At 42.5% G+C, this 27,236-nt stretch overlaps 1 protein-coding gene across 2 annotated transcripts in view; it reads left to right on the top strand.

Annotated features, from left to right (window-relative positions):
- Positions 1-286: 286 nt before the first annotated feature.
- KIF13B (kinesin family member 13B) overlaps positions 287-27,236 on the top strand; it is a 221,803-nt gene continuing 194,853 nt past the window's right edge. For both annotated transcript variants that reach the window (XM_038397207.2, XM_038397206.2), the window contains exons 1-2: positions 287-459; positions 9,200-9,293. In XM_038397207.2, the coding sequence (XP_038253135.1) occupies positions 405-459; positions 9,200-9,293 (149 nt within the window). In that variant the 5' untranslated portion in view covers positions 287-404. The remainder of the gene's footprint in view (positions 460-9,199; positions 9,294-27,236) is intronic.

The following is a 27,236-nucleotide window of genomic DNA, read 5'->3' as shown; positions in this document are numbered from 1 at the left end:
CGGCCTGTTGCACCACACTAGCTCAGAGCTGGGCAGCCATGACCCCTACACCTCTCCCATGTTACCCCGCCATTGCCCAGAACCCGCTGGCCAGAGGGAGCCAGAAGGCTGGGGCGCCACCTAACATGGGCCCTGCAGCCTCAAGGGACTACATGTCCCAGCATGCAATGCTCTACGTGGAGTGACAGGGACCCGGGGGGACTACGCTTCCCAGCACGCATCACGCCCCCCTGACCCTCGCGGCCCGAAGGGTGGCGCGTGGCCCGCTGGGGGCTGTAGTCCCGTTCCCTCCCGCGGAGAGTCGCGAAGCTCCTCCCCCCGCGTTCCCCTGCCGGCCGGGTGTCCCGTGCTTCCTTGGAAGACGGAAGCCGAGGAGGAGGGAGAGGCGGCGGCGCGGCGGCGGGATGGGAGACTCCAAAGTGAAGGTGGCGGTGCGGGTCCGTCCCATGAACAGGAGAGGTGAGTGCGGCGCAGCCCCCTGCGCGCCCGGGGGGAGACACCGACCGACCGACCCCCCCCCCGCTCTGAGTGGGGAGAGACACCGACCGACCGACCCCCCCCCGCTCTGAGTGGGGAGAGACACCGACCGACCGACCCCCCCCGCTCTGAGTGGGGAGAGACACCGACCGACCGACCCCCCCCCCCCCGCTCTGAGTGGGGAGAGACACCGACCGACCGACCCCCCCCCCCCGCTCTGAGTGGGGAGAGACACCGACCCACCGACCCCCCCCCCCCGCTCTGAGTGGGGAGAGACACCGACCCACCGACCCCCCCCCCGCTCTGAGTGGGGAGAGACACCGACCGACCGACCCCCCCCGCTCTGAGTGGGGAGAGACACCGACCGACCGACCCCCCCCCCCCGCTCTGAGTGGGGAGAGACACCGACCGACCGACCCCCCGCTCTGAGTGGGGAGAGACACCGACCGACCGACCCCCCCCCGCTCTGAGTGGGGAGAGACACCGACCGACCGACCCCCCCCCCCGCTCTGAGTGGGGAGAGACACCGACCGACCCCCCCCCCCGCTCTGAGTGGGGAGAGAGACCGACCGACCGACCCCCCCCCCGCTCTGAGTGGGGAGAGACACCGACCGACCCCCCCCCGCTCTGAGTGGGGAGAGACGCCGACTGACCCCCCCCCCGCTCTGAGTGGGGAGAGACACCGACCGGCCAATGCTGCCCCCTCCCGTCGCTGGGGGTGGGGGAAGGAGAGGCAGCGACTGACTGACACACCCCTCCCCCCCATCTCTCACTGACTGGAGAGAGAGAGAGAGAGACCCCCCCCGCACCACACCCCGGGGAGGGAGACACCGACCCTCCCCCTCGCACGCCCATACCGATCGCTGTTGGCGGAGCGACACCCCCGCCGACTGACACCCCAGAACAAACACCGCTTGCTGGGGTGGGGAGAGGGGCCCACCTACCCCACCCCCTCACTGCAGGCCTGGGGAGAGGGGGGGATGGTGGAGCGACCATCCCCCTCTCCCCACACACACTCTAGTCCCTGAAGAGAGAGGGACACCCCCTGGCACACCCCTCACTGAGCAAAGCCCCACACCAAGCCAAGCACTGTGTACGGGGGGATTTACTGCCCTTCTCCCCTGGGGAGCCTGGCAACAGGTAGCACCAGGGCAAGGGAGGAACAGACCCTGCTGCTGTGGAGGGTGAGTGGGGTTAAGCTGTCTCCACATAGAGAAGTTTACCCCCCCCCCACCCCCCGACTAATTCACCTCCCCTCTGTAACCACCCCACGTTTCTCTCCTTTGAGTCTCATTCCATCCAAGGTCTCCCCCTTCATAATCTTTCTCCTTCTCTTCCTGTCTCCATAGAATCCCCCACCTCTTGCACCCATTTTGCAATGGAGCTCCTTCCTTGTCTCTTCACTTCCTTCCCACTCAGATTTCTTCCTTCCCTGTTTTCCCCCCTCTCATTCTCCCCCGCCCATCGGCTTTCCCTTCTCTCTTCCACCAAATGACTCCTCCCTCCGCATGTGAGAGTGACCCAAAGCGTCCCAGACTGTATGAGGACATGAGGATAAAAGAAGCTGGAAGAGGAAGTGTGAATTGATGAGGGTATTTTTAAAATAAAACTTGCCTATGGGGTGTATTAATTACAGTCTGGGAATTTTTCTTTTCTTTTACTCTGATTTTTTTTAAATCAGAAAAATGCAGCTGCTGCAGCTGGTCAAGAAACAAATGTACAAAAGGAAATACAGTGTTTAAAAAAAAAAGTCAGGAAATAAATTAAGGAAAAAATATACATGCACACACAATTAGTGTCTCAGTACAACACTTCTGATGCTCCTGAAACTTACTGTAATGAACAATGAGGTAATGCCAAGTTTGTGTACTGTTATGCAGTCTTAGTCTGACTGTCTTAGGGATCATCCTCTGGTAACGCTTCAAAAGTTGTTCTTGTGGTTTATTTTTTTTAATAAACCTAAAGGCAAGAGAGTGATTTTAAAAAAATCTGTGTTGTAATTTGCGTTTAATTTTTAGTAACATTAGTATGAATCTTGGGAGGTCTTTGGATGTGAAATGAGAAACAGTCTGAATTCTGTTCATGGTTATTGCTCATGATCCCTCAAAAGGAGATTTTAAAATATTATAAACCTGTTGCTGACTGACTGTAGAAGCTTAACCTTTGAAATATTCTTGACATCTGCATGCTGTTATTGTCTTTGGACTGTAAATTCCTCAGGGTAGGAAGCTTAGTGCTGTAGATCTATAAAGTGGCATGCAAATCTATTTGTTATGCTTCTAGGCATTGTATAAATAAGTAGTAATAGGTTCTCTGCAGAAATAGTAGAAGGATCTCTCTGCTGAAAGGGTTATGTGATGACATTTTATCTATGGTACTATTGGTCCAATCCAGCTCCCATTATAGCTAATGGGAATTGGATTGGGCTCCATATAAATAACTACATCTGCCTCCTTGCAAGACAGTTTACCACACTAACTTCTTGTATTGAAGTGGGTGTTTGAGTAAACATTCATTGGTCCACTTATGTTGTTTATTTGTTGCATCTTGTCTCAGATTGCATCCCAATACTATAACACTTATGTGCATAATCTCATTGAGTTCTGTGGAACTACTCACATGAGTGAGGTCACCTGATGGTCTTCTGGGCAAGAACCATATCTTCGTTGTTGTGAATTTAGCAACTAACGTAATGAAACCCTGAACCTTTTTGGGGTGTTACCAAAGTATCTAATTATTTTTATTATTTATTATTATTCACAGCTGTTTTCTTCAATTGAATAGAACTATGTTGGGGTCTCTTGGTTCTTTTTACTAAAGAATATTCACAGGCTCTCAATTTCATCATACAGGTTTTTGATACCAATCTGTAACTTCAAGTGAGGTGACATACATTTATTTTTATGGTAGCTAGGGTGAGTGCTTGACTTCACTTTATAAAAGTGTGTGATGTGACCTAGTTAAATGTCAACTGGACCCATAAAAACAAATAAGGGAAATCTAATGACAGACAATTTGAGCTCTTAAAATTTATTTTTACACTTCTGTCTTCAAGCTTATTTTTCATTCCAAGTAGTATTGATAGATGCACTAAATGTGTTTGAGTCATATGACAGGTTTCAGAGTAGCAGCCGTGTTAGTCTGTATCTGCAAAAAGAACAGGAGTACTTGTGGCACCTTAGAGACTAACAAATTTATTAGAGCAAAAGTTCATATATAAATCCTTTGTTACCTAGTGATGTACCTTACCTATATGTTAGTGTAGAGGGATCTTAACTATACCATACCCTTGTTCATCTTAACAATAACCTTAGCTGAAGAAGATGGTTTAGTGATCTCTGCTTCAAATTTGAAGTACCTAGATTCCTTGGAATCATATGTTTAAATCTCTGTCATGTTAACTCAGACCTTCCTCTTTGCAAGGTAGATAAATTGAATACCACTCAGTTTGTTGAAGGTAAGAAAAAAGATTCTTGTGTCAGCTTGGATATTAAGGCCTTCTTTTCAAGAGAAGGAATTTTCCTTAGGGCTTGTCTACCCTGGCAATTTACAGCGCTGCAACTTTCTCGCTCAGAGGTGTGTAAAAACACCCCCCTGAGCGCAGCAAGTTTCAGCGCTGTAAAGGGCCAGCATCGACAGTGCACCAGCGCTGGAAGTCACGCTCCTTGTGGAGATGTTTTTTTTAGAGCACTGGGAGAGCTCTCTTGCAGTGCTCTGCCACAACCACACAAGCCACGTTAAAGTGCTGCCGCGGCAGTGTAGACTAGCCCTTAGTGTCCTTGCTGTATATTTTCCACTATTATGCAATGTGCTGTGTGCCAGCTTTCTGTTGCCCTGCACTTTGGAGGTGGTTGCATTTCCACTATGTTATGAGTATATTGTTTGTGAAATGTTCTGGATGGAAGGTACTACAGAAATATAAATGATGTATCTGAGAATTGAAGTTTATTATGCATGATTAATCTTATTGTTATAGCATAGCTAGTTTCACAAATGAAGTGGTAAATGTCATATCTTGATGACAGTATGTGAAGCACAATGGATTTTACTCTCCATTATCCTTTTAAAAGTGAATGGTTAGAGTATGTTAATATTAAACTCTCATAGTGTAAACCATAATAAACCTGGGGATCACTGTGGAAAACTATGCAGTGACACATAGATAAAGCATGTGGTTCTAGTTTGTTTCAGCTTGCTTAAAATATAATTGCATAACTGAGAAATGCTTGTAACACTTTGGGCGTGCTTAATATTTACTCTCAGAGGGACAATAATTATGAGTATGGCTCAGATTTTGTCACAGATATTTTTAGTAAAAATCATGGATAATAAACAAAATATTGGATATTATTCGGGCAATAAATAAAAATTCAGGGAAGCCTGTGACCTGCCCTTGATTTTTATTAAAAATATCCCTGACAAAATGGGGAGGGAGGAGATTCCAGCTTCCAAAGGGGCTCTGGGGCCTGCCCACCCACCACAGCTGGCCCACTGCAGGGGGGTAAGGGGGGCTGCCATCTGCAGAGACTGGGAGCTCCGGGGTCCTTCAGCTGCCCGGCAGCTAGGAGCTGCTGGGGGGGGCCTGCTGACAGCAGCGGCTGAGAGCTCCTGGTGCTGCTTGCTGACAGTTCCAACCCTGGGCAGAAAATGTCACAGTCGTCTCCGTAGTTATAGATTCCAGGAATGCCTACGTTTGCTATAATTTTGCTCAGATTTTTTTCTTCTTAGTTTTGTTTATTTTGTGCAGTTGTGACAGCACTTTGTATATAATCAATTGGTTTTCCCTTTGTGTGGGTCTTTCACATAGCAAAGGGAAGAAATAATGACTTTTCAGATTTTTCTAAAACAAAAGATGGCAGAGAGCATATGTGGTATCTGAAATTACTTTCAATATTTAAAAAAAACCGCACCTAATTTTTAAGATGATGGTGCTTCTTTAAAATAATTTTTAAAACTTTTTTTGTGTTATGAAACTTCAAATTAAAAAACAAATGCTTTCAAAACTCTTCACATTTAATGCTATTTAGATTTCTGCATTTTTCTCAGCTTGGATAAACTTTACTAAACAAAAACCTAACTTCTCATTTAGGTTCTCATGCAGTAGCATGATACCACAATGTACAGTTGTAAACTCTGCAGAGCAATATTAATCTGTTTTAAATTGGATAAAAGAAATTCCACTGTCATTTAAAAAAAAAATCAGGTAAAACGTCTATTGGTCTCAAACTTTGTGAAAGCTTATTTTGAACTTTTATATTTTGGGCCAAATTTGACCTGGCAGTGTTGCATTTTTAAATAAAAGCTTTAGTTATTTATACACTTAATACCATTTTCATGTTTCACAGTTTTCATACTTCAGTTATTCAGTATAAATCACATGAAATACACCTTTTAGTCCTTATAGCCAACAGATTTCCTAAAACTGAAATGGTTGTTTTAAAAGGCAACATAACTCCTCAGTCTTGACCAACATTTTGATAAACTGCAGACATACAAGTTTTACTTTAGTATCTCACTTGTCCTTTAGAATTATCCTAAAGCAGTTCTTACAAACTATATATTAGGATCACTTTGTCTACCATTGAACTATAGCCACCTCAGAGGTAGCTGTTTAAAAATACCCCACATCAGTATGTAATAGTTCAGAAATGTCTATATATGCCTGATTTCTTGGGTCCCAGATCCAATCTATAAAATCCCCTGAAAGTTGTATCTGCCTTAGAACTGGTAAGTTAGGTGTGGACCTAAAGTTGTATTTATCTACAAAATTTGAGGTGAAATTGGACATGCAGTTCCTTAATTTTCACCCTAAATAAAGAGGTAGAGTTTACATAACCCCACAAGCTCTTTGAGCTAGGCATAGGGCTAAAAGCATATGGCCTGTGTGTGGGATCTCTTACAAGACTCATAAGGCTTGCCAGGGGGGTGATGCACTTAGGTGAAGCCCCACTCACGCAGGTCTTCAGGACCCGGGCTGCTCTTCTTATGATTTTAAGAAGATGAATCTCCCCTCATGCACACCTTGGCGGAATCAAGAAAAAGATGGGGAGAGAGGAGATGCCCGCCATTTTTCTTCATGCCCCACTTGCACAGTAGGAATTTTCAAAAAAAATTCATTCATCATACTGACATGTATGAGCGATGAGTGCACATTATCAAACAGTTATTCACATGACTTTGTTAAACACCTAATGCAAGTCCAAAAGGTAAATTTGGATAGGTGGCAAAGATACTTTTGATCACTTTGGTTTTCAGAGTAGATGTCCCAATTCCCATGCTCTGCAGCTCTGAAATAGGCTTTTGTTACTCTACAGTAAATATTTTCCGAGATGCTGAAACTGTGAAGTCTCAAATTCTCCAAAAGTAGTCAGCTGATTACTGTATCCTGGTAGTATTCTTCTGTCTTCACTGAAACAAGTAGTTATTGATTGTGCTTCCCCAGTTAATGCTGTATCTAGTCCCAGTAGATCTGGTAGCATTAATCAGTATTGCCAACCCCAAGCAGTCAATCAAGAGGTAGCCTTAATGCCCTTAATTTCCCCTTCCAACGTACTGAATAATGTATAATTGTTTCTTGAGGTCCTGTTTAACACATACCAATCTGTCTGCAGGAACTCTACATAGAGGGTGGTTTTACGGTATCTTTGTAACAATCAAAAGAGAGAGTGTATAATAGGTGCTAAATCTGCTGGCAGGTTTTTTTTCTTCCTTTCTCCTGAGGACATGTGGTGTTGAGGAGCTATTCCATCTTGCTTATAAACTTCTGAATGTACTTCCCAAACAGATCTCTCTAAACTTCACTGAGACCCTGATTGGGTGGGGAGCCCCAGACAGGAAGCACTTCATTGCCTTTTAATCCCCGGGGCTAGAGGAGGACAATTGGATCCAAACACAACGTTGATAGACCTACTCTTCAAGGCTGGATTGAGAATAATTCATCTCTTGTTCCACTTTGTGCTTTACACTAGAAATGTAAACATTATTAGTAATTGTGAGGAATAAGCTGCTTATTAAAAATCTTGGAATGCAATTACTAGCCAACAAGACCAAGAAAATTTGGCATGTCATAACTGTAGAGCATAAATATAAACTCAGTTAAACTGACAGTACTATGTGATAATGATAGGCAAGCTGATTATCAGTACGTGGAGGAAGAAGTCAAAACTAATATTAGAAGAGCTTCGGAAATCTGCCTGGTTGAAAACCTTTCAGAACAAAGCTACTTCTCTGGTCTTTACTGGTGCTTTATGTAATGCATTAGAAGGGAACAATTATATGGTTGAGTCACATTAGATTAATTGCAAGTAGTGCTCGCCAAACAAAATCTGGTTCTGGCACCCTTGCACCTTGGCTTTCTGTTTTGTGCTTATTCATAGGATGACAGACATAGGACACACACAGTTTTTTATAACTTTTTGTGATAAGGTAAAAAACAAATCTATTTCTATTTACATGTAGCCATTTATGAAATGAAAGAAACCTGCTTCTACTATGACTGGTTTCAGAGTAGCAGCCGTGTTAGTCTGTATTCGCAAAAAGGAAAGGAGTACTTGTGGCACCTTAGAGACTAACAAATTTATTAGAGCATAAGCTTTCGTGAGCTACAGCTCACTTCATCGGATTCATCGAAAATGCATCCGATGAAGTGAGCTGTAGCTCACGAAAGCTTATGCTCTAATAAATTTGTTAGTCTCTAAGGTGCCACAAGTACTCCTTTCCTTTTTGCTTCTACTATGTTACTTTTGTAGTTCCCAAAAGTGTGCTAGGTGTTTCACAGAATAACTTGAAACACACGGTCCTTGCCTCAAAGAGTTTACAATCTAAATTTTAGATGTTATGCAAAGAGTGGAGGTGGGGATGAGGATTACAGTAAACATGGTTAGTCAGATTAGGCATGAACACATCTTGGTGAGTCAACTAAGGGTTTTTTTAGCATATAAAAGTGAGGATATTCTGTTCAGGTTCTTATTCAGCTTTCATCATAGTATCTGACCATCTTTCAGAATTGATTTAAGCAATATGACCAGTATCTGTCATGAATATAGAAATAATATTATTTACTCATTTTGGGCCTTGTAAAAGTGGGTTTTCTAGATGTAGTGTCATAATATTGCTCCCATTTCACCCTATCGACAGCTCCACCTGTTAGTGAGTAGACACTTCAGTCTTGCTTCACTTCTACCAAAAACTAGTTTCAGTACTTGACATGGAGAGTATTCCCACACTCTCCTAATGGTTTTATTACCTGTACCAGCTAGCCTATTACTTCCAGGGGTATCACCCCTCTTCTCTCTGAGTGCACCTTGCTGATATTATACGTGCACACAATTATTATATAAAATGTTTCTAGTAGTTGGTCTGGAATCTGCTGGTGTCTCAGTGCTGGCAATTGGCATGACATCTCTGTGTCACGCCAGTGGATGAGTACATAATTGGAAACTTGCCACATACTAGGCCAGCCTGCCCCCAGCTAGGTATGCGGAACTGTGACAGCAGCAAGGAGAGCCTTCAACAAAACTTAAACACTACTTTCAGTTTGAAAAGAATAAATGCTTTTAAATCACATTAAATCAATCACATAGACAGTCTCTGGCACTGAAGTTTAACACTAGTTCTGTTTTTTTTGTGTGGCTAGTGGGGAGCTTGGTGGATAGAGGAAGTGATAGTGCATAAAATCTGGTACATTAAGAATAGCATTTGATACTTTTTTATTTCTTTATAGAGTTTGATCTGCATACAAAATGTGTGGTGGATGTGGACACAAACAAGGTTATTCTTCACCCTGTAAACACCAATCTTTCAAAAGGAGATGCCAGGTAAGACTTTTAAAATAAGCAGCACTGGTCTAATACATTAGGTATGGACCTAGCAACTGGGAGATTTGGTTCCGGCATGTAATCTTGGGCACATTTCTTAAATTCTCCAATATAGTTACCCCATCTTTAAAATGAGGCCAATAATGTATACCCACCTCAGTAAGGTACTCTTGAGATCTACAGGTGATTCTAGAGTGAATACTTGCACACCACCCTTCCTTAACTAATATTTCAACCCATAATGCCATTAGTTACCTTTTCATTTATTCATTTCTGTACTCCTGTGTGGGTTGTTTTAGATGTGACAGCTGATTTCAGAGCAGGGCAAAGTCTCCCTCATTTTTGGAAGAAGGAAATTTGCTCATACTTTTTCATCCAACTTTGCTTGTGTCTGGTCAGTAAGGGAAAGGACATGCAGGCATATCGGAGAGATCTATAGCTATAGTAGGTGCCTAGATATTGAGGGTATTAGATGTATTAGGAATGTAGAAAATGGCCAAGAGACTGCAAATATATTAACCCCTAAATGCCAAAGGTCCTGGTGATGTTTGAAAGAGGGGGAAAGTGACTAGCTTATTTCTTGTTTGCTCTCAGGAGGAGAAAGGAGAAACCAAAAACAAAGTGGGGGTGAAAGAAAGAAGGGTGAAGTGTAAAGAGAGACCAGTGAAAATGTACTGAAAACAATACAGCAAAAGAGATGACATTATCCATTATTTAAAAAAAAAAAAGAGTAAAAACAGGAGTTAGGAAGTATATTGAAGCTAGGAAGGGAAGGAAAGAATAACAGGTAAGAACTGTAGTTCTTTACATTTCAAAAAACTTACTTAAAGTTGGTTGACAGTGTTAAATACAATGCATAACTACTTTTTTCCCTTAAAATTACAGTGGTTTTGGGAGTGTAATGGCACATCATCCTGTTCAGAAGACTTAGTCTTTGGGCTAGAAGATGTCACGTAAACTTCTCAAGCCCTAAGTAGCATGTAGAAAAATGAGGCAAGAGGAGATTAAGGAGACCCTATGCAAACTTCCACTGATGTCAATGAAAAGGCTTCTGCTGAAGTCAGTGGAAGCTGGTTCAGGGCTTTTGTGACTTGCCCAAAGTCAAATAGGAAGTCTGGCAGAGCTAGGTATAGAACCCATATTATTTAGATCATGACTTCAGTCCTCTGCTGTAGCCACAAGACCAACTAATTCTGTCTTGAAAGTTGTCTAAAACTGTTCATGTAAAGTCACTGGTAGTGGGTAAGGAACATGTAGTTAAAATACCTGTTGTGGGTGGGGTATTCAGTCATGTGGTAGAAGTGCTTTCACTTCACTGGACTGAGTCAGCTCACTAAACAATGGGCAAAGTTCAAATTGCTAGACTATTATATTGGGATTACAAGGTATGTATCCCCTATGAAGGGAAAAACTAGCATTCCTCTCACTTCTAAGCAAATAGGCTGAAGGCCTAAGTACAAACTGAGAACCATATAATTGGAGCAAAGCCAGGTGGAGGTTGGGGTGTGGAACCCAGTAGATCATATTCATTGTGAGGTTTTTTTTATGGGTTACGTGGCCACCTCATCCCTGTCCTTTACTTGTGACACTGGCCAGTCTTATTAAAGTTCTGCATTACACATCCCTCCATCCACAAATGTCAGAAAATCTGGTACTGTGGCCAAGTCAACAGGCAAGCATCTGATGTAGTATTTTCCATTTCCCAGTTTCCACAGTCTGTGAAATATTACTTTAGGGACAAATACAGTCCTGCATAACTGAACAGAGTAGCAGAGAGTCAAAAAAATTTGGCTGTGGTACGAGGGTTGAGGTAACATATCTGTATCTAGCAGATTTATACCAAAACATCTGCACTGTCCCTACATCCTACCCACACAAATTCCTCAAGGCCAGGCCCCTGAGTCTGTGGAAAATTCCTCACTGCTATGTTCAAGTTTTAGGTAGAAGATTTAGGCAATAACAAAAATTCAATTGATAAGGTGTCCTAGTTTGGGATAAGGACGGTGAGGTGTGGCTGTACGTGAACAAGGCAGTTATAATTCAGTTACTAGTAACTCTTGGGATCCTTTTATTCCATTTTAAAGGAGGCTTTCTCCCCACTTGCTTTTCCCCTGCATCACAAAATAATCAACTGTAGAGTTTGGAAGGTTTGACTCTTTTTTTTTTGTTTGTTTGTTGTTTTGTTTATTTTTTATTTTATTTTAAACCTTAAACAATCCATAAGTCAACTGTTCTGGCTGCTTTATGGCTTTACTTACATATGACTGGATGTTCAGTGACTAATCTTTTAAAGATATCTAGATTTGTAGAGCAAAACTTCGTAATTAGGAGTGTTGTTTAAAAGAAAAGTTGGAACTCCTGAGTTCTATTCCAACTCTTAATGGATATCTTGAAAACTTGGGCTTTAACATCTCTGCTTCTGTTTTTCCCCATCTGCAGGATGGATCTTGTATTTACCTATTTCATTAGAGATGGTGAAAATTAATGAATGCTAGTCAAATGACTTGAAAGCCTAAGATGAAATGTCTGACTGTGTGTGTTTCTGAACGGGTTACACCTTGAAGACACTTATTACCCCTGCTAGCCTTCCTTAACCCAGGAGTGACCTTACATGGGACAGCGAAATCTAGCCAATCTACTGTATTAGGTAGTCCTTATTATGGCTGTGGTGGTAGTGTCAGTAATCTGCTCATGTAAAGTAGATCAACTTCAAATCTACAGAATAACATCCAAGCTGGTTATGCTACAGTACTAGCTCCAATCTTAGTTTGGTTTTGTGTGTGTTCTTCCTCCCTTGTAAAGAAGGAAGCTATTTACACACCTGCCTACCTGCCTGTTCGGTAACACTGTCTGCAAAGGCCTACCGAGAATAACTTCTCTAAAGCTGCTGTCATAAAAAATGCTTTGCTATAAATCCTTAGAAGTTTGTCTTCGGTCTACCTCCTCCCATCTCCACCTCCAGACTTACAGCACTGCCTCAGCACAGCTGCAGCACTTAGTGAATATGCTGCCTCTGCCAACAGGAGAGCTTCTCCCATCAGCATAGGTACTCCACCTCCCTGAGTGGTGGTAGCTATGTCAACCGGAGAAGCCCTTCCGTTGACATAGCACTGTCTGCACAGGGTTAGATACTCAGGCGCTGACTTTTGTTTTTGCTGGTGGATTCCCCTCTCCCACTCCATCCTGAGCCCCGTTGCCGTTTGGCCTCTTCCTGTTCCTGCTCTGCCCCCTTCCCTGAGACCTCCCAAGCACCCCTGCCACTCTGTCCTCTCTGCCTTCTCCCCTGAGTGCCTCCCACCTGCTGTTCACTCCTTTCTGCCCCCTTCTGCCTTAAGGACCAATGACGGGAGGAGGGGGCAGGGAGGAGTGAACAGCCGTGGCCTCGGGGGAGGAGGTGCAGCATGGATGGAGTCCAAGGGGAAGAGGTTGAGCAGGGGCGGGGCCTCAGGGTGGAGTGCAGGCTGGGCACCCATAAAGTTGACGCCTATGGTTATGTTGCTATAACTATGTCAACTGAAAATCCACATCCTGGAGCAACGTAGTTATACCAAGATAAGTTTCTAGTGTAGACCAAGCCTAGTTTTATCTTATGGAGCTGTTTGTGTACTCTCTGTTGCAAAAGGTCAGAGCTCATATTTCCTCATCAACATAAAATTTTACAGTGCATTGTAAGCATTAGTCAAATGTTTATTAGTTTGTAGTTGGCATGGGGGAGGCTGTGAATTCATTTTGATAAGGGTGAAAAAATAAGATCTGCATAACAACTGTGATGTCTGTAAGAAGTAAGTTTTTGAATAACCCATAATAGATCACACTTCCTGAAGCTTCTAGGGCTTCTTGATTCTAGACTTTTTTTTTGTTTAGAAAACATAGTATTTAAACAGACAGATTTTTTTTTTTTTAAAGGCTAGAAATTAACTACTTTTGACCAGTTAGGGAAAAGGAGATAAATTACAGGGGCATAACTATAATTGTGTGTAAATGATAACCCCTTGGTTAATTTGCATATTGGTCAAACCCACGGTTATAAACAAAGAGTGATGGTTGTAAATTACAGCACTTACTAAATCAGTCCAATAGAAGCCAGAATTACAACAATATTGGACTTTTTTTAACTATGTGCCTTTATTAAGCGCTAAAAGTAGTTTCAGATACTATGTATGTTCTTTAGTTCCAGTCCCTATTTATGGTTTTATAGTCACATTATTATTTTTCAAAATCCCTCCCTTCCCCATTATTGTATGACAGACTGACAAACAAAGGACCTTCCAGGGTAAATTGTGCAACTGACTATATTTTATGCATTTGATAATTTTTGTATATAAAACAAAAATGATATTTCAGTTATACTAATATTAGGTAAAAAATCTGTTCAGTTACAAGTGTCATTGATGGTGACTCTTAAATATCTAACACTGCTCTTAGTAATAATAAATACATTTAAAAAACCATAAATCGTGGTTTGTTTTTTAGTGTTCAAAATGACAGCACAGTCTGTTGCTAAGGAATCTGGGTTGTATAAAGAATTTACACGTTTTCACTATCCCCTAAGGATTTTCAGAAAGCTGAATATGAAATCAGCTGGCATCTTATTCAGCTCTGAGTTTTTTTGCATCCTCAATATACATGTTTGGAACTCATGAGTTACCTCTCCTTTGCTCACTTGATAAGCAGCAGCCCCAACTAAATATATTCAAGAATGTTTAGTGCCTTATAGGATTCTTTGGTCACGCACCTTCTGCAGTTTTCTGAGGCAGATGTTGGCAGCCTCTACAGAGACTTGAGCGGGAGATGGCAAAACAATTATGGGCTACAACCTTTTCCAGTAGATATTCTTAACAGGCCCTACTTTGAGATCCATGGGGACATGGCAATTGGATCATTATGGCTACTGCTAAACCACTGGTTAATATCCAGTGATGAGCTGCCAAAATCTTAACAACGGTTCCCTCCTCACCCCACGAGGGAGTCGTGCCCCCCCAACCATGGGACTCCTGCCCCCATCCAACCCCCAGCGTTCCTTGCCCCATCCAACCCCCGCGTTCCTTGACCATCACCCCTGTCCCCTGACTGGTCCCCAGAACTGGGCAGGAGGTCTTGTGGGCCACCGTAGTGGGTGCCCACCCCACCCCTAAGAGCCAGAGGGACCTGCCAGGGGGCAAGGTGGGGAATCCCAGCGTTGCTTACCTGGGACAGCTCCCAGGAAGCATCCGGCAGGTCCCTCTGGCTCCTGTGCAGCTGGGGGGGAGCAGGGGGAGTGGCTGCTCCCCCCACTGATCACATCAAAAGTGGAGCCTTAGGCACCGACTGCTTGGGTGCTCTGGGGCTGGTTACCTGCTGCGGTGTGGGGCAGCCCTCCTCGCCTCCCCCCCCCCCCCCAGCTCACCTCCACTCCGCCTCCCTGGGCCTGAGCACGAAGCTGGTGCTTGCTTCTCAGCCCTCCAGGCTTCCTGCACGAACAGCTGATTCGCGGGGGTGGGGGAAGGGCGGAGAAGTGGGCCGGAGCATAACTCGGGGGCGGAAGCGGAGCGGAGGTGAGCTGGGGCTGGGCGCAGGGCGGTGCAGGGAGCTGCTGGTGGGTGCTCTGCACCCACCAAATTTTCCCCATGGGTGCTTCAGCCCCAGAGCACCCACGGAGTCGGCGCCTAAGGCGCCACTTTTGGCTGGTTGTTAATTTAGAAGCCCTAAATTTAGAAGCCTCGCGGGACAATAGGTTCTAAAAGGGCTTCTAATTTAACAACCGGTTCCAGTGAACCGGTGCGAACTGGTTCCAGCTCACCACTGGTAATATCCCTTAGGAGATAAATCTTATCTAGGTGAATTTGACAGGGTATTGAGAAAGCAGGACTAATTCCATGGAGCTCAGCAAACAGCGTAGCTGTTCTAGAGCAGGGTGAAATTTTCATAGACCACAGATTTGATGGAGTGACTGATTTAATAAGTTTGAGATAAAAGAGTAGATAATCCAGTATGCTGAACTCTTCAAGTCTTTCTCTGTGTTGGGACTAATTGTTTTAATGAAGTTAAGAGCTCTTTGTTCCTGTTCCAGAAGAGAGGGAGATGGGGTTTTCCACAGGACCTGCTCTTCTCAGGTAATAAAGATGAGACAGTGTAAGAGGTTGATGTATCAAAAGGACACAGTGCTGGAAAATAATGATCTTTGAGTTCAGAGTACTAAGTAGCATACAACCAAGAGTTCTGAAGGAACTAGAGAGTGAAGTGGCTGAACTGCTAACTAAAATATGCAATCTGTAGCATAATTGACTTGAATTTTGTCCACAGAATAGCAGATAAAGGAAGCTAGCTGATATATTATTATTTGGATTAAAAAAAAAAAAGCCTTTGTCAAAATCCCTTAAGGAACTAAATAGTCAAGGGGGGAGAAATAATTGCTGTCATAGGTTTAAAAACCAGGAAAGAGATGAGAGAGTAGGAATAAATGGTCAACTTTTTGCCATATTGAATATTGACATTGGGGGTGCCCCAAGACGCCATTAGAACCAGAATTTTACTTTTATGAATTACCTGGAAAACACCTGAATATGAGATGGCAACATTTGCAATGAGAAGAAATTTATTTAGGCTAGTCAAGACTAGAGAAAACTGAGGAATTCCAGAGGGACCTAATCTAGGTGAACAAGGTAGCATGATGGCAAATTAAATTTTATGTTGGCAAATGCAAAGTAATGTAATACTTGGGGAAAAGGATCTGAGAAGTTCAATGAAAACATCTGCTCATTATTTAACGTTGGTTTTAAAGGAGTGTGAATATAGTGCCATTGTATTTTTTTAAAAAACAGCAGTTCATCCTCGCCTAAAATAATGAAGTCTTCAATTCTGGTCACCCCATCTGAAAAACTGAGCAGAAACTCAGATTTCCGGAGTTGGGATGCCAAAATGGTTGGAGATGAATACATGAAGATGAAAAATTGGGACTGTTTAGAGAGGAGATGGAATGATTTGTAAAATAATGAATGGTGTAGAAAAGGCAAAGTGTGACTTCTTATGTAGTCTCTCATAATATAAGAATAGGTCATTCACTGAAGAAGTAGAAAGGCAGCACAATGCATAATTACTCTAAAAAAGAAAAGGAGTACTTATGGCACCTTAGAGACTAACAAATTTATTTGAGCATAAGCTTTCATGAGCTATCGGATGCATTCAGTGGGATGAAGTGAGCTGTAGCTCACGAAAAGCTTATGCTCGAATAAATTTGTTAGTGTCTAAGGTGCAACAAGTACTCCTTTTCTTTTTGCGATACAGACTAACACGGCTGCTACTCTGAAACCATAATTACTCTGTAGATCTCATTGCCCACAATATATCACTGAAGCTTAACGCTTAATAGGATTCATAAAAGGATTATCCATTTATATTGATGATGGGAACATACCACAGTTACATTAAGTAGGGGTGACTTTTCTTTTAGAAAGCATATCAACTTCATGATTCAGGGCATAAGCTATGACACTTGTTTCTTGAGGTTACGCAGAAACATCCTTTATTGGGCAGGTTCCATAACTATTCAGTATGTGGTTTCCTGAACTTTACTCTGAAGCATCTGGTATTGAACATGGCCAGAGACTGAATATTGGACTAAATGGATCACTTGTCAGGTAGGTCTGCAATTCTTATGTTGCTATTTGACTGCAAGCCTGCTGGGGAAGGAAATGTTTCTGTGCCTGAAGATGAAAAGAGAATGTTACAATTTACAGCCTTTTTCTTTCCCGTTTCCTCTCTGTTGTTAGTTGTTGTAGCTACTTTTGTTTGGGATGGCATCAGTTCACAATTGATGTTCTGTGGGTGTAGAAATAGAACTTGTTAGTTAATTGGCTCTGTGCACATCAGTATGCTACTGAGGAATTTCTTGCCTTATGGATGAGTGTTCATATTCAGTTCTAAAGCTCTAATTGTGAGTGGAATTTATGGGTTATATATTCAATTTAGTCTTACACTAAACAAGTCTTCATACTGTGTCATGTAATATAAAAGCATCCACTAAGGAAGATGGAATGGACATAGCATTTATGAAAAAGTTCAAAAAAATCCTGGACTGTGACTGGTTGGCCTGTTGACAATGAGCTGAGGGGAAGCCTGCAATTCACAAGACCCATATTGGTGTACTGAGGGTCTGGAAATACAGCTAACCAGTAATTCTAGTGAGCAAAAACAGCCTTGTGAGACTGATGTTTCCTGTATTACTAGTATTGCCTGTGTAGCTTTGTTACCTGAATGTTTGAAAACAGCATTTAACAGATGTGTTCAGTAAGATCACCTGGAGATCTTTCTTATGAAATTCCTTCATATAAACTCCTGCTGACTTTTATAGATCAACTTCATATGGAAGCTTAAAGCTTAGCTGTAAAGTATTTCCTCTAATTCAGGCCTTTATCATTTAAAATTATGACTTAGGTATTTGAGTGGTTGCACAGATTTCTGGCACAGTCAGTTACTTTTTAAGTAAGTTATTAGTAGGACTTATTGTAGTACAAGGCATATTAGATGTAAATTATGTAGCATGTCTCCTGATTTATGCAGTAGAACTGAACTGTATTTTGTTCTCAAAAGGGATCTTTAATTTTACTGGTTTCAGAGTAGCAGCCGTGTTAGTCTGTATTCGCAAAAGAAAAGGAGTACTTGTGGCACCTTAGAGACTAACAAATTTATTAGAGCATAAGCTTTCGTGAGCTACAGCTCACTTCATCGGATGCATTTTACTGAAATAATTCTGAAAGTGTGTGTGTGTGTGTGTGTGTGTTATATATGAGATCTCAAATGCCACAGGAATTCATCAAGAGCTTGTGTGGATTCCTGAGATGCTTGGACACTCTGCTGCATGGCAGCTGACTACCCATCCTGCATGGAACTTAAGCTGGGTAAGTGTGGGGATAGGCAGAGGTAGAAGGATTTGAAACACTATCTTGAGGACAGCGGAAGGAGGTTTCCAAGAGTATGCAACTGCCATCTAAGACTCATAAACCACACAGAAGTGGAGGTTCCACTCCTATGTGGTTTAGGAGTTGAGTAACATGGGGAAGTGGCTGCCGTGTGAAACACCTACCACGCATAGGAGTTGCCCATTTAGGAGCTGTGCCAGAAAAGAAGGTAACTGTTGTACAGAAATGGTAGGTGTCTGTACTAAGGAACTGGAAGGTAATATATGGATTAATGTAGCATCCTGGCAAAAATGTAAATATATTCAGCCATTTGGGAGGTTAAATAACTGCATAATGTCCAGGGCCTTAAGTATTAATTTATGAAACTAGACAAGTATGGTCATCACATGACAGCCTTTGAGCTGGAGAGCTGTCTGATGTGAGACATAAAACAAGGATTCAGAAATTCCTACAGTTGTCAAATGAAACCTACTATACTTTTTAATGTTTTTTTTATTATTAGAACAAAAGTTGAAATGACGTGTGAATGGAATAAGTATCTTTTGGTTCTGCATTTGAAAGACAACCAGTTTGGGACTGAGAATGTAATCAGGTTGTAAAATAGTTTCATACTAACTCAAGACTAAAAGTGAAAATGCAGAAACTAATCAAAAACTCTTGCTATGGAGAAAATGTAATAAAGAGCACCTGTAACTATCCCTGCAGGCTTTTGTGTGCTTAATAGGGCTATAAAAAGAAGCTGCTGTATTTTCTCAAGCAAAACATGAAATAACTTTAAAATTTTACAATTATGTAAATGTTTAAAAAGATAAATGTTCTTCCCATCCCTCTTTCCTCCCCCCCGTCTGGCTCTTTGCTAGCCACTCTTCCCTTCATTGTGACCATCCAAATCAGAGCTATGTAAAGTTTTTTGTAAATTCTACACTGTGGAATATAACGTGAGTGAAAACTCTTTTTAATTAGAACCAGGTCTTGAGCATCTCCCAGCTCCCCTGTTTTCAGTGGGAGTTTCAGGTGCTGAGCCACTAAGAATGAATATGCCAGTTGTCTTCATGCAGCTCCATAGCATGTCATGAGCTATAGTCTTTGTCACTGAGATTCACAAATAAAATGGATTTTGAAGGCAGATTACAATAGGATAGGTTTGCAGTCTACAATCGGAGGTAAGACAAGTTTTTTTTAGCCTTGTTAATCTGGCAAAATCTATAATAACCTATGCTGTTTGCAAAGAAGAGAGGATAAGGTGGCATCCATATGTGAAGAGTATTGTTGTTTGGGGTTCCTTGTCTGAGAAGTGCAACCCCGACTGCATTTCAGATGTTTTTTCTTCTTATCCATAACATCCTGAAAAGTAGTGTTATAAACCACCTGTAATATGCCTGCCAACCTTAAGTTCACCTTACATAAAGGTGTTTTGTTTTTTTCAGGATATGTAATACAGCTGCAAGTTACGGAATATCTTTTAACATTGTTGACCTACTTGCTACTGTCTTCTGCTATCTATGGCATGGTGATGTTAGTTGTTAAGCAGCTTGCTGTTCAGGCAAATGTCTCTCAATAGTTGAAGTTTTTTAATTGAGAAACAAGTCTACTTCTAGATGACATGCAAGAAGTGTATCATTCGTAGTCCAGTCTCGGTGCAAATTGACATTAGTAGTAAAGATGAATCATCATTCATGATTTAACAAAAAACAAGTCTTTATATAGCATATGAAAGCTAGAAAAATCATCTACATGAAAATATTCGAATGGAAGTCAGGTTTTTATGCCAACATAGCAATTTACAAAGAACTGCCCACAACTATTTTTTTTTCCTTTGGAAAAGTTAGTCTACATCAAAAGCTTGGTATACCAGGTCATGGATTTCCTTTAAGGCTGGTTTCAGAGTAGCAGCCATGTTAGTCTGTATTCGCAAAAAGGAAAGGAGTACTTGTGGCACCTTAGAGACTAACAAATCATGTAGATGATTTATCTTCAAATGATCTTATCTTCATAAATGATCTGGAGGATGGTGTGGATTGCACTCTCAGCAAATTTGCGGATGATACTAAACTGGGAGGAGTGGTAGATACGCTGGAGGGGAGGGATAGGATACAGAAGGACCTAGACAAATTGGAGGATTGGGCCAAAAGAAATCTAATGACGTTCAATAAGGATAAGTGCAGGACCCTGCACTTAGGATGGAAGATCCAATGCACCGCTACAGACTAGGGACCGAATGGCTCGGCAGCAGTTCTGCGGAAAGGACCTAGGGGTGACAGTGGACGAGAAGCTGGATATGAGTCAGCAGTGTGCCCTTGTTGCCAAGAAGGCCAATGGCATTTTGGGATGTATAAGTAGGGGCATAGCAAGCAGATCGAGGGACGTGATCGTTCCCCTCTATTCGACACTGGTGCCTCATCTGGAGTACTGTGTCCAGTTTTGGGCCCCACACTACAAGAAGGATGTGGATAAATTGGAAAGAGTACAACGACGGGCAACGAAAATGATTAGGGGTCTAGAGCACATTATGAGGAGAGGCTGAGGGAGCTGGATTGTTTAGTCTGCGAAGAGACGAATAAGGGGATTTGATAGCTGCTTTCAACTACCTGAAAGGGGGTTTCAAAGAGGATGGCTCTAGACTGTTCTCAATGGTAGCAGATGACAGAACGAGGAGTAATGGTCTCAAGTTGCAATGGGGGAGGTTAGATTGGATATTAGGAAAAACTTTTTCACTAAGAGGGTGGTGAAACACTGGAATGCGTTACCTAGGGAGGTGGTAGAATCTCCTTCCTTAGAGGTTTTTAAGGTCAGGCTTGACAAAGCCCTGGCTGGGATGATTTAACTGGGACTTGGTCCTGCTTTGAGCAGGGGGTTGGACTAGATGACCTTCTGGGGTCCCTTCCAACCCTGATATTCTATGATTCTATGATTCTAAATTTATTTGAGCATAAGCTTTCGTGAGCTGCAGCTCACTTCATCGGATGCATTCTGATGAAGTGAGCTATAGCTCACGAAAGCTTATGCTCAAATAAATTTGTTGGTCTCTAAGGTGCCACAAGTACTCCTTTCCCTTTAAGGCTGTAAATGTAATATAGATACAGTCATCTTGGTGTCTTAGCATGTTTTAATTTGCCATTTCATTTAATTAATATCCCTGTCCTGAAGTCCAAGCAAAACGGGTGAAATTCTGGTTCCATTTGTCAGTTTGTTGCAGTGAAGGTAGGAAGTACCTTTCAAGAAATCCACGTTTCTAAATAAGAAAAGAATGCAAATGTTCCAGCTTGACTGTAAACCACTTATAACTACTCTCTCAAAAATGTTTTCCAACCAGTTTTGCACCCACCTTATAGTAGCTCCATCTAGGATATATTTCCCTGTTTTGCTCATGAGAAGGTCATGCGAGATAGTATCAAAAGTCCTACTACAGTCAAGATATACTACATCTACCGCTTCCCCCCCATCCACAAGGCTTGTTACCCTGTTGAGAGTGGTGGTCGCAATGCACGCAGCCTTGGAGATACAGAGCTTCTCCTCCACTTTTGGGGGCAATTCCTCATCCCTTGTTGCAAGTGCAACATAACAGTTCTTCATCATCACTGTGGTTGGTGTGTTAAGAGCGGGGGGGATCACTGCCTGCTACTAGAGGTAAGTAGCAGCCAGTGTCCTCCCTGTGGACAAAGTTGCATCCTCCTCACCCAGTGGTCTGACAGCAGTCCTCTCTAGGTGGATAGCTTCCTTAACCTTGGAGGCCTCCATATGAATACTCTCAATGAATTCCTCTTAGGCATAGATGCTTATCAGCCTAGCCGCCACCACCTGTTGCTTTCCCACCTGCTTCCTGAGAGATTCCACCAGCAGACACCTTTCACATTGGACAGTCTCCCCAGCTTGGCTTTCTATGAAAGAGAAGTACAGGCCACAGTATCTGCAAATCCACATCTGGTTAGAGGCATCCATGGTCAGGTTCTCTGTCTGGATACAGATGCAGGTGGACGACAGGAGCAGCACTGGCACTGGTTATGCAGCCTTTCTTAACCATAGTGATTATATTACGTCTCCCTCCTACAAACTTTCTATCAAACTTTCCTGTTTGCTAGTTACCTTTGATCGCTTAGCCTCTGGCTTTTAATCCCTTCTTTTCTAGGTCAACCCTGCCTCCTCGTTAATCACACAGGGAGAGGGTGATCACAAGGCTGATTGAGGATGATGAAGGGAACAAAGGCTCAAAACATACCCAGACACACAATCCCAACTGACACGGTGACTTTAACCAAAAAGAGAGAGAACCGAACAGCCAAACAAGCTCACTCACCCCAAGATTAGTACTCACAGCTTGCTCAGCAGGGAGTTGTCCTTCTCTCGCTCTCAAACTCCCCTGTATGCTAACATGACCAATAATAGTTGTTAAAGAAGCTTTGTACATTCTTATGGGAGTTCATAGCTTTTTGATGAGGAAGGACTGGAGTATACACATTGAAATATTGTATATAGTCTTCTAAATATTATTCCATACCTGCTGTGGAAAGGAAAGTGCCTCTGATTATTTTCTACATTGTTTGTAGTCTCATTAAGGGATATTGAGTCAGAGATGAATTTCATATATGTTAATGTGGTGGTGTCTTCATTGTCCCGAGGAATTTTAAACTCAGCACGCAATATAATTTAGAATTTGTAACTCTTAATTTGAGGTATTTGGAAGATTCCTGGGGAGGGAATAATTTTATAGCTCTCAAAAGTTAAATTTCCTCTTGAAATTAAATCTTTGATGTACTTAATTCTCCATTACATCCAGACAGCCCAAGTAAGGGTCATTGATCTGTTTCTGCTGTCACTTACACAAGTGTAAAATTGGCGGAAAACAAATTTGAGATCAGAACTGGGGGCCCTTATTTCCAAGCCTCAACTATATAGGGAAGATCTTAATTAATGAGAATCTTGAGTGGGTAAGGTACTCTTCTTGGTTTTGTTGTTCTATCTTTGTCAATGACCCTTAAGCAAAGACAGAGGAAAAGACCATTTTCTCTCTTCCCTGCTTACATAATCTAGCATTTTATATTTTTTTGTTGTTTTTATAAACCTGTTATACAGGAATGCAGTATCTGCTGCTGTTCAAAAAGCAGCACCCTTCCCTCTGGGCTGGAATATCTGTCCTCACATTAGAAAAACCAATAAGGTTTGCCAATTCTTTTTAAAGCACTCTTCTTTTTAAAGGGACACACTGCGGTTTTTAAATTGATGGTTTAAAAATACTTTATCTGCTGCAACTGAGATTATTACAACTGAAAATTTGTAATCCAGTTTTTGTCACTTTCATGTAGTTTTATTGCCGTCCCTTCAGCATGGACAATAAAAACAGATTGGCATATTAGCTTTGTTTCTTGTGCATTGAGAATGTACACACCGTGCTGGAGAAATGTAAAATAACATTGTTTTGATTTTAAACATCACATGATTAAAAAATCATGGATTCTCATATTAGGGCATGAACTTCTGAAAAAAAAATGTAAGCATTAGCCCACAGGTGAGTGTCCTTTTGAGAAGCGGTGATGCTGAGGGAACTAGAGCAAGCCGTAGTCTTCCCTTTTATTTATTCAGCAACCGTTCTGTATGATTCTGTATATTTTTAAAAAACAAGTCACCACTGAGTGGAAGAATGGTCTTATGGTGGAGGCATTGGCCATCTTGGTAAATCTGGATTCAGTTCGTAGCTCTTCCACAGATTTCCTGTTTGACATTGGGGGAGTCACTTAATCTTTCTGGATACATCTACCCTGTGGCTGGGAATGAGACTCCCAGTGCAGGTAGACAAACTCACGCTGCTGGGGCTTGAGCTAGTGTGCTAAAAATAGTGATGTGGGTATTGTGGCTCAGGCAGCAACTCAGGTTCTCAAGCCCATCCAGCCCCTGGGTCCCAGCTTGAATGGCTAGCCCAGGTCTCTGCCGGACCCACAATGTCCACACTGCTATTTTTGGCATGCTAGTGTCAGTCTGTACATCTGCGAGGCTCATTCCCAGCTGCATATCCTCTTTGCTTCAGTTCCCCATTTAGGAAATGGATCTAATGTTTGTTTTTCTCCCATTCTTTGGCTTGCCTGTTTAGATTGTAAGCTGTTCAAGGCAGGAAGTATCTTAAACATTGTTGAACACCTAGCACAATGAGACCCTAACCTCATTCTGGGGCCTGTGTTTGTATTATGTTAGCATCTAAATGATAATCACAGGAACTAATTTACTTAGCAGTCTTTACAGTTTCCTGTCTAGTCACTTTGCTATTTGAATGCTAACACAGGGCGCAGTAGTGTCTGTTTTGGTGTCTCTCCTCAACATGCATATGCATGGTCTCCCTGCCATGCTTCCTCTGTTTACCTTTCTGCAGAAATAGCCCTATAAAGTTTTCAGAACCATAAAGTGACCAGATTAGCAAAATGAAGAAAAAGTGGGACACCTGTCACTCACCTGTGATCATGGGCAGAAAGGATGCTAAGAGTTAGAGCTTTATAAATAAGCAAACAAAACCCCCTTTAGTTTATAAACTGCTCTTGGGGGAATACTGTATCACTCTGCAAGCGCAGAAGTAATATCCCCCACAGATTTTTTCCCCCCGCCTGCAGAATAATTGATTCTGATGGGGAAGCAAAGGGAAGCTGCAATTGTACATTTTGCCCACCATTGACTGATGTGGCATCAGAAGAGAGGGCAGCTGGCTCATGGGCTGGAGCAGCCAGCCATGGAGAGGGAGGGGGCAGAGGCTGCCATTGTCATAGTGCCCTATCCGCAGAGCCAGGTGAGGAGGCACAGGATATGCGAGAGGGGGGTGGACAGAACGGGACACATGGGGCTGATGGGGGTGATCACACAGACTTGGGGATGTGGGGGGGGGGTGCAGGGACACAAGGGGATGGGGGGTGGCTGAGTGGGGGTTCAGGGTCACATAGAGACAAGGGCAGCTATGCCTGGCTGAATGGGGATTGGGGGTGCAGAGACACATGGAGATAGGCAGCTATGTCTGGCTGAGTGAAGATGCAGGGATATATGAGGATTGGGGGAGTGGGGGTGCAGAGCCACATAGGGACAGGGACAGATATGCCTGGCTGAATGGGAGAGGCTAGGTGTCGGCCAGAGTCTGCACTGGGGAGGCTCCTAAACTACCTAACAATGTCCCCCCTCCCACCCACCCATCCCCAAAAAACCCCTGTTCCATGCTTTTCCTGCCCACACCCAGCAATCCTCAATGTTCATTCCCAGGCTCCTTCCCAGCAATTCTTCCCTCTCCCTCAGCTTCTTAGTTACCTGACTCCCCCAAGCCTTTGCACTGCTTCTGAGGAGTGTGGAAAATACGGTTCTGTATTGTAGTTTAAATGAATTATTACTCAAAGTTCTGTACTAATACACCTAGTAAGGAATCTATTGGTCAAGAAAACACTTTCTGAATCTTTTTTGTTGTCTGCATTGTTACGGACATACTTGCTGACAGGTATTTGAAATAAATTACAAAAATAATTGAAACTGGAGTGATTATACTGTCATTTTGACAATTAAAATATAAAGAATTTTGCAGAATTTTAAAATATTGTGCACAGAAGTTTTAATTTTTGGCACAAAATTTTTAATTTGTTGGTGCAGAATTCCCCTGGCAGTAATAAACATTGATATACAGTACATCCATTATTTAAAAAATGTTTTGTAACATAAATTTCACAAATTAATAACATGTAATTATTAAAAATTCAGCCTAAAATAGAGTAATCCTGTAATACAAAATAATAAATTACAATAAATTGGTCTTTTTCAACTTCCACCACTCTTCTCTCCTCCCCACTCTTCCCCTTCCCAGTCAGGGCCCTGGGGCCTCATTCTGTCCACCCCCGTTGCCCCACTCCCCTCATCCCAGGGGGAGCCTGTTCTCCATGCTGGTCCTTTTCCTCACCTCCTGGGCTGATGCCGCCACTGCCCATGTTCCACTCTACCAGCCTGGATGGAGGTAGCTTTTGCCTGGAAGTGCTGCTGGAGGGAATGGGTTCTCAGGGCCTGCAGCACCTGCACTACTAGGGAGCAGTGTGGGTAGTAGTTGAGCATAAAATGGAACATAAGGTGTGCTGTATTAAGCCTTCAGACTTCTGGAGAAAGAAGAGGAGTGTTCTTGGAGGACAGGATTTCTGGTTGTTCTACTGATTCACTGAAAATTATCTACTGATACAAAGGTAGCAGCCAAGAGCTGAATGGTGAACTCCATTTAGCTTGGAACTCAAACTGTCAACAGCAGATAAGCTGTATTAGCTGACTCTAGAGTGGCATCTTATGGTCTGTGCACTTTGACCCCAGTAGCAGTCATCTGCATGGTTTCCCTCTACAGAACCTCTTGTCTTTCTCCCTGCCCCTCACTCCCAAATATAAATTCCTTTGACCTTAATTTCCTAACAATAGCCATTGCAGAAGTAATACTGTTAATACTTAGCGCTCTATACAAGAGCTGTGCCAAACTGATACGCTGTTAACTTTTCAGGTCTGAAAGGCACAAGTAGGTGTAGCACAGAACACGCACATTACTGTATGCTGAATCATAGCTGCAATACGTCATGGTAGTGCCTTGGGCAGAGGACAGTCCTTCATGACCCAATCTCCACTGGCTGCAGCAGTAAATACAGTAGAGTATTTACAGGTTTCAGAGTAGCAGCCGTGTTAGTCTGTATTCGCAAAAAAAAAGTACTTGTGGCACCTTAGAGACTAACAAATTTATTAGAGCATAAGCTTTCGAAGTGAGCTGTAGCTCACGAAAGCTTATGCTCTAATAAATTTGTTAGTCTCTAAGGTGCCACAAGTACTCCTTTTCTTTTAGTAGAGTATTTAGTATCTCATGCTAACTACTCAGGTGCTTTTCTTGTGAAATCAGTTGCAAGGTGAAACTGATTAGGATCACCAATAGTCTGACACTTTTTTATTGATGTTTGTGATTTCTTGTGGAGCTTTGAAATGAGAATATTTGACTTCTTTTTGTAGGCTTTATTCTGGCTCTGTCTGTCTAATCTTCTTTTTTTCCCTTTCCTCTTGTTTCCCTTATGGTACT

This window comes from Dermochelys coriacea, chromosome 3, assembly GCF_009764565.3.
Source record: "Dermochelys coriacea isolate rDerCor1 chromosome 3, rDerCor1.pri.v4, whole genome shotgun sequence".
Lineage (NCBI taxonomy): Eukaryota > Metazoa > Chordata > Testudines > Dermochelyidae > Dermochelys > Dermochelys coriacea.
This window is presented reverse-complemented; position numbering and strand designations above follow the sequence as displayed.